Genomic DNA, 7,991 nt, shown 5'->3' on the forward strand with positions numbered 1-7,991 from the left:
TTTTGGAGAAGGAATCTATCCTCGTGACTCTTGTGAACTGAATTGCACTTCAAGGGGGATTCTTGTGTTTTCTTAGATCTTAGACTTTCTCAATCTACCGTAGGATTAGAGGTTGATATATATGATAAACGTGAACAACTTGAATATAGTGGCTTACACATTAAAAAAATGCCTCATATTAACTCAAACATTTCTGATTTTACAAATATTTTCTGTGTAGATTTTTGCACTTTAGGACAACAAAAGTTCTAAATTTGTATGATTGGATATATTCTAGTCTTACAGAAGTATGTCTTAAGGAGAAGGGTGATGGGACAAATTGATGTATTGGGGTCATTACCAAGGATTACAAGGTCTGTGGTTGTGAGTGTGATCACATGAGTGAGTGTGTGAACACGTGTGTGTAGGTGTACCTGAGTTAGGTGTGATTGATGATGTGTCAGTTAGTAGGTTGTGATTGAGTGAATCTAGGAGTGTGGTGTGATTTTTTTTTTTTTGCCGAAAAAACAGTGCTGATTATATTACTTCGAAAACAAGATACATGAGGTCAGCTTTGCAACTGACGGGGCTGCGTTCACAAATCGGACGCAGCCCAAAGAGGAAACAAAAAAGTAAAGCTCACTCTCACGGAGGGATCAGGCGAGTGTGAATGAACAGCCAGAGAGGTGGTGAATAGCGCCACTGAAGGCCCTGCGAAGTATGCTCGAAGAAGAGGCCCTGTGTGTCCCAATCACGGAGGAAACGTCTCCGCTTCTCCCGGCCAGCCCGGGAGTCTCCCTGTATCTGGTCCCACTGGCCTCTGAGGGCGTGTATAATCTCACTCCAGATGTCGGTCATGACCTGGGCAGTCGAAAGGGAGGTGCCACCGAGGATCTGCGCGCAGCGCGAGGTCCAAATGTGCCATCTTGCGATGCTGCTAATAATCTCCCAGATTGGATGCCTCTCCTGAGATCCTGTGTCAGCCTCTGCCAGGTGCGGCGGAATGCTCTCGAGCGGCCCCCAAGTCCCCTGTGTGATAAGGAACGTGGGGTCCTGCGGACATGCCTCGAACAACTGATGAAAGCCAGGTGCGGTGCTGCACCAGCAGAACGCGCCCCATGTGATCAAACCTAACTCCGGTGCTGCGCGAGTAAGGATCCCGAAGGTCCACCTCCACACTTCCTGGGCGCGAGTGCAGCTCCACAGGCAATGTTTTGGTGACTCCTCGTCCTCATGACAGATCTGACAACGTCCATCCTGACCAACCTGCCGCAACCAGCTCCCCACTGGAAGACCTTTGTGGGCGAGAAGCCAAAGGAAGTAGGAGATCTTCCGCGGCCGCCAGCTCTCCCACAAGGCCTTCCAGAAGGCCTGCAGAGTGTGGTGTGATTGAGAGATGCTAATTGAGAAATCAATGGAGAAATTAGTGGAGCTTGGCTCTCATGTATGTATCCAAGTGCCTATATATTGGCCTTCTCTCATGAATAAAGTACAAGAGTTATTTTGGTTGTTCCACTCCCATCTTGCTACTTAGCCATGATCCAACATGTGGTATCAGAGCCACTTAGCAACCATGAGCCTCCTTAAGCCATTTCTAGCCACGTCATCATCTTCTTCCTCACACTCTCTTCTTCTCCATTTTTTCATCTTTTGAGCAGAATTTTCAAGCACTTGTTCTCCCTCTGTAGGCCACCATTTCCAAAATGCTTTGAGTTGTAGAATACTCTCAATAGGGCGAATTTCCACTCCCAAGCAATTAGTGAAATATTGCTCTAGTCACCCGTGCCGACAGCTTCTTCACTTGTCAAACTTTTGCATAATTCCGTGTGCTGGAGTCATATTTCGTCAATCCTCTTAGCAACAGTTGGGCGACTCTATGAGCTAGCTGCAGTTCAAATTTGAGCCCAAATGCTTTAGTATTCGAGGAAAAATCGACGAAAAACTAGTCGAGAATGGTGCATTTCTCACAGACAAACCGACGCAGCATTAGTGGATGATCTCTGGTACAAGACTTTTTATCTACCTAGAAAGTCCTCTCAAAGCTGCTTGCTGCTGGTTGAATTTCATCCTCCAAGTTGCTGCTATCTCTGGTTGCTATTTTGGACAGTTTTAGCTTTGAAAGGGTTAACCAAGTCAACTAAAAATTGGGGCTTTTGACCTTGACTAAAAGTTTTCAGTATATTGACTCTTCTTGAGGATTAGAACTCAGTTATGGAACTCATGGGTGTCATTGTACTTTGCATTTATGGAGATGACTTAGTGGTCTATGCAATATATCTTATGATGTATGCAACTTCTTTGCATCTATATGGGGATGACATGATGATTGTGCTCTCGAAGAATATGTTCTCAAGTTCATCTTGCTTGAGTCTATTTGTCAAACCTTGTAAGACATTAGATTGACCTTGCCTAGAATTGGATACTTTGCTTTACATGGACAAAAAGATTATGCTTTGGTATACCAAGAAGATACATAAAGAATCAAAACTTTGCTTCATAGCGACACCAAGTACAATTAAATGGACAAGCAAGTTTATGAGTTTGATACAATGGTGGCTTGGAAACGATGCCAAAAAAAGATTGCCATCAAGGGGGGGAATGTCCCCACATCTTCAACTTAGTTGTTTGTGTGTGTGATCAATAAGGGTTCTTTGCCCTGGGATGTCCCCCTCAAACGATTGTTAGCTTTATGTTTGAGGTTTTACCTTTTAGACCCATGGGGATTTCCATGCATAGTCATTGCAAACCAAGACCAAAGTTAGAGTGAGATCATGTTGGGGTGAAGATGCCCAAATGAGTTAGTTGCTGATGCAACTAGAGTGAGTGCTAGGTTGGGATCATGAGTGTTGTCACTAGAGGTGGGCAAGCCATGAAGTTTCCCATGGACTACTGCTAGGGTTGAGGTCATCAATTTGTGGGGGGTTATGATGGTACATATTGATGTATTGGGGTCCATACCAAGGATTACAAGGTCTGTGGTTGTGAGTGTGATCACACGAGTGAGTGTGTGAACACGTGTGTGTGTGACTGATGATGTGTCAGTTAGTAGGTTGTGATTGGCCTCCTCTCATGAATAAAGTACAAGAGTTATTTTGGTTGTTCCACTCCCATCTTGCTACTTAGCCACTAATTTCTCCATTGATTTCTCAATCAGCATAGGGGATGTTATGTTGATTGTAATATCCAGACCACCATATGGGTGGGAGACGAGGAGGGCTTGAGGTTTGGTGGTCTAGGGGCTATTCTAGGCCTAAGCAATGGTATAGGACATGTAGGGAAGGCCTAGAAAGGCTACTTTTCGATGAAGCAATTAAAGGAGAGCCCACATGGTAGGCATCGGGCTAAAGGGGTTTGTGGAGGTCTTGGACGAAGCCCAATCAGGCATCGCAGCTGGTCATTTCATCAGAGAGCTTAGGGCCCGCGAGGTACTGCAAGCAAGATTATGGTGGCCCACGCTCTTCGAGGATGCTGCTGAATTTGTCAAGCGATGTGATCCTTGCCAACGAATCTCCATGCCCCACAGCCAAGATTACATGCCCCTAATAGGAGTCCTTACAGATCAAGCATTTGAAAAACGGGGTATCGATTTTGTGGGGCCAATTAGTACAGCAGCAGCTAAAGGAAATCAGGCCCAAGACACTCTCGTGGCCACATTATTTTACAAAGTGGGCAAAAGCTAAGGCCACCAGGAAAACTGATGTGAGAACGACTGTTGAGTTACTGTACGAGAATGTCATATCATGTTTTGGCCTTCCACTTGAAATTGTGAGTGATGAGGGACACACTTTGTTAATGAGACAAGTCGCAATGATACAATTCACATACTAATGAGCGAGTTCGTCATCATCCACAGGAAATGCACATCTTACTATCCGCGGGCCAATGGACATGCCAAGAGCTCGAATAAGACCTTGTGTTGCACAATGACGTGCCCGGTGGAGGCCAGCAAAGCCCTCATTAAGTTGATTCACAATAGAAGAGTAGGACAGAATCTGTAATGGGCTGTCACGTAGAGGATGAGAAAATGGAATTTTGAACAACCTTAGACTTTAAAGGAAATTAATCAATGTCTCGCACGTTAGAGCTGTACATAGATGGCTGATGTAGATTGTAAGCCACTAAGGACTCAGACAAAGGAACATCAGTCTTTGATTTGGGGTTTCTATGAAGAAAATGCGATTCATAATCCCATTTATGTTTGGCTTGTTATGTATGTGTTGCCTCGTTCTGGAGAGTCCTCATTCTGATTGGGTTTTGCTGCAGTATGATTGTCAAATGAGACTGCTACTTCAAATGGATGCTTTGCATACATATTTTTCTTTTTTGGGGTGCATCTCTGTTAATGCATGGAGCAGAATATTTTTATTTGAAAAAGAAAAAAACCTGCTGTAATGGGCTGTCACGTAGAGGGCGAGAAAATGGAATTTTTAACAACCTTAGACTTCAAAGGAAATTAATCAATGTCTCTCACGTTAGAGCTGTACATAGATGGCTGATGTAGATTGTAAGCCACTAAGGACTCAGACAAAGGAACATCAGTCTTTGATTTGGGGCTTCTATGAAGAAAATGCGATTCATAATCCCATTTATGTTTGGCTTGTTATGTATGTGTTGCCTCGTTCTGGAGAGTCCTCATTCTGATTGGGTTTTGCTGCAGTATGATTGCCAAATGAGACTGCTACTTCAAATGGATGCTTTGCATACTTATTTTTCTTTTTTGGGGTGCATCTCTGTTAATGCATGGAGCAGAATTTTTTATTTGAAAAAGAAAAAAACCTGCCTATACCTAACGATATTTTTTTATTAACATTGTTTTTTTTCATGCACAGGCATCTGCAAACACTTTACTTTCACACTTTTTGGGGTTAATATTTTCTTTGGAGCTGCTCCGTTCGGTGACGCTGTCTCAACCGCCTCCTGAGAACGTGATTCCTAAGCCAGCTTAATGGATTGAAATATCATTAGATATTGTATATCTATATTTGAAAATTTAACTGCTGATAATGTAAGAAGGAGATTTTCAAAGGAGGGTGTGTACTCAATGGAAAATCACAGCAGTGGGGTTGGTGTCTGGTCACATGGATCTGAGAGAGAGAGAGAGAGAGGTTTAGTTTCAAAGAAAATCTAGCAGGACCTTTAGGAGAGAGAGAGAGAGAGAGAGAGGTTTAGTTTCAAAGAAAATCTAGCAGGACCTTTAGGACCGTGAGATTGGTGTTAAGCCTAAATGAGCTTTAAACAGCCTCTTTTCTGCTCTCTATTGTGTTGCTATCTTAGCACTTCATGCAATCATGTGTTGGCTTATATTCTTGTACTTAGTAGAAGTACCTATTCTTCGTCTATAGAGCTACAGAACTTCCAGATACTGTTTTCTTTTGATCCTCCTAATGTGCCGGCTTCCATTGACAAGTCATGGGATCTAATGCTTATATTACATATAATCTGCCTTTGTAAATAAAACTGTTGTCTCCCAATTAGAGAATCATATCAGTTTGCCTTGTCAAATATACGTCTCAAGACCGTTTTTCATCCAAGTATGCTTGCTCTTTCCTTGTTATTATTTTTTTCATCCTCTCTCATTATGTCTCTTCTGCTGTTTCACTCTAGCTTATATAAGCTCTCTCTCTCTCTCTCTCTCTCTCTCTCTCTCTCTCTCTCTCTGGGTTGACATCCTCCATGAAAATTTTAGGAAATCGCTCTTCGAGTTTGCTTACACAATTCCCTTGTAGCCTTGTCTTTTGAACCATCTTTCACTTAACTAGAATATTTTTGAATGATTTTATGTCATATATGTTTCTCTTTCCACATCAAGAATTCTCTTCGACTGGTTTAATTAAATCTGAGAACCTGTTCTATCATTTCAAGTAGTACTTTTGTCGAATCTTTAGGGTTTAGAGGGCTTAGGCAATCTCAAGCTCATTAAACTCAACCTTTTTTCTATGTGGATCCACGATTTTTAGCCTCTAGGTTGAGTTCTTTTTATCGTAAGTTGGGAATCTTTGTTTGCCTGTATGTTTTCCTTTTCAAGTATGTTTTGCTTTTCAAGCACTACGGATTGAGGTGATCTAGGATGAAATTTCAATGTAAATATGAATATAGGTCATTGAATTTTCCCAAGTATTGTAGGCAAACTCTAGAATTGGAAGATACTCTTCCCATTTCATCTACCTCTAACATATGCATGTAGCATATCTTTGAAAGTTTGATCGATGTTTTTTATCTGAGCCTCTGATTGGATAATTTGACATGCTCATATTTAATTTGTTTCCAAGGTGTGGGAGATAATTCTCCAAAAGTCATGGTCATACTAACTAACAATACTGGCTAGTAGCTCATACAATTTGAAAATATATTTGACAAAACAATTACATCTCTTTTCACATTTTCCCTACTTGGAATAAATTGAGTCACCTTAATCAATCTATCTGATGTTGCCCATATAGAATTGTGACTTTGAGTTGTAGGTAAATCAATAATAAAATTCATAGAGATGCTTTCCATTACTAGATGGAGTCTCTAGTGGATAAAAGCAACCCACTTGATGTAAAATGGTCTATTTTATTTGCTTATTGTTAACACCATAATCTTGGGCATCCACTCATACTTGGTTAAGAGAATTACTTTTTGAAAAGAGTGTAAGTCTTATGAATCCTTGACGTATCACATTTGGACTATTATGACTCATAAAAGTTGGTGTCTACACCAAACATAGATGTCTCACTAGTCATAGTACTACTATTTTTTGAAAAAAGTTTGTAGCCAAATTTTGGTGTTTGTACATTTACGCTAACAAAGGATGTTGAAATGATAGGATGATGATGATCATTAGATGTAAACTTCATAGGCTTTCTTCAAGTCTATTGAAGGCATATCCCAAAGTCCTAGGTATACTCCCAATCTCTATGAAAATCCTACTTGAACCCTTGGATAAATTTGTCATGCATAAGCATCAATGACAACATTATACTTTCCTTTATGATATGTCAATTACATGCCAAGCTCTTGTATTAACTCGGTCCATCTAGTGGATAAAAGCAACCCACTTGATTGTATTGGATTGCATATTTTCTTGATAAAAATATAATTTCAAACTTAGCATCATACAAATAGTTTTTCCATGTTTTGAAAGGATGCATGATGGGATATACGTTTTCCTTTAATGCCAAACGGTTTTGCTATGTTGGACCTAGAATTTAAGTTTAAAAAGTTACTTGTTCAATGTGGGTCTACAATGGCTTCCACACTCGCATTAGCTTCAAGTACAAAATCTTCAATTAGACTAATGACTTTTAACATTGAGGGTAGCCATTAGGTGCTTAATCCTTGCATCAGTGACATTTCTTTAGGCCTATTTCTGTGGTAGCTCTCAACCAAGTCAAAGTTTGGTTTATATAAACATGATACGAGGAGATATTGGTAGAGTTGGCATAGGTTGACCTAGTAGTGTAGAGAAGAGCAAGTGGAGCGATTGTAGGGATGTTTTGATCAAGAGATCGGATGGGTATCTCCAAGGAACCTGGTGTAGATTAGATGAGGAGGTTGATAGGTTTAATGGTTGGCAAACAGCCTTATGCAGGTTAATGAAGATACTTGCACAAGTGATGTGCCGGTCAGATATCTAGCTCAATTGTGCATTGAGGATCATGTAGTCCACTATGTAAATTATGTCCTAAAATGTACATCTATTTCCATGTATGTTGCATGTTGCATTTCGAATTTGACCTCCTACATGTAATCCAAATGATGTTGCATGTGGCATTCCAAATTTGACCTCGTGCATGTAAGTGTGCATGACAAAGTATAGCACAAGTGGGTGTAAGCATGATTGGGTGGACTAAAAAGAAATGATCACGACACTGTTGTTAGGGTTTGCTTTAGGGTACCCAAAGCATAGGTAAGCCCTCATGTACTTAAAAAGATATAGAAACATTGTTATTTCTCACTAATGGAAATCTTAAAGGAGATCATCGTGGTACTTTTGAGTTCTAAAAGCATATTGACCAATCATGTTTACA

At 40.7% G+C, this 7,991-nt stretch overlaps 1 protein-coding gene across 3 annotated transcripts in view; it reads left to right on the forward strand.

Moving 5' to 3' along the window:
* LOC147887731 (protein TIC 21, chloroplastic-like) overlaps positions 1 to 5,271 on the forward strand; it is a 54,771-nt gene extending 49,500 nt beyond the window's left edge. The window contains exons 4-5 of one of the 3 annotated variants that reach the window (XR_015543133.1): positions 4,809 to 5,084; positions 5,133 to 5,271. Coding sequence is in view for 1 of the 3 variants with exons in the window: in XM_087393622.1 (XP_087249748.1) it covers positions 4,809 to 4,925 (117 nt within the window). In the remaining 2 variants the exon portion in view is untranslated. Of the gene's footprint in view, positions 1 to 4,808 lie in introns of all 3 variants that reach the window. The other 2 variants (XR_015543134.1, XM_087393622.1) reach the window with 2 other exon arrangements.
* Positions 5,272 to 7,991: the final 2,720 nt, after the last annotated feature.

The sequence above is a fragment of the Dipteris shenzhenensis genome, chromosome 22, assembly GCF_047967505.1.
Source record: "Dipteris shenzhenensis isolate YYH24624 ecotype China chromosome 22, Dip_SZ_1.0, whole genome shotgun sequence".
Lineage (NCBI taxonomy): Eukaryota > Viridiplantae > Streptophyta > Polypodiopsida > Gleicheniales > Dipteridaceae > Dipteris > Dipteris shenzhenensis.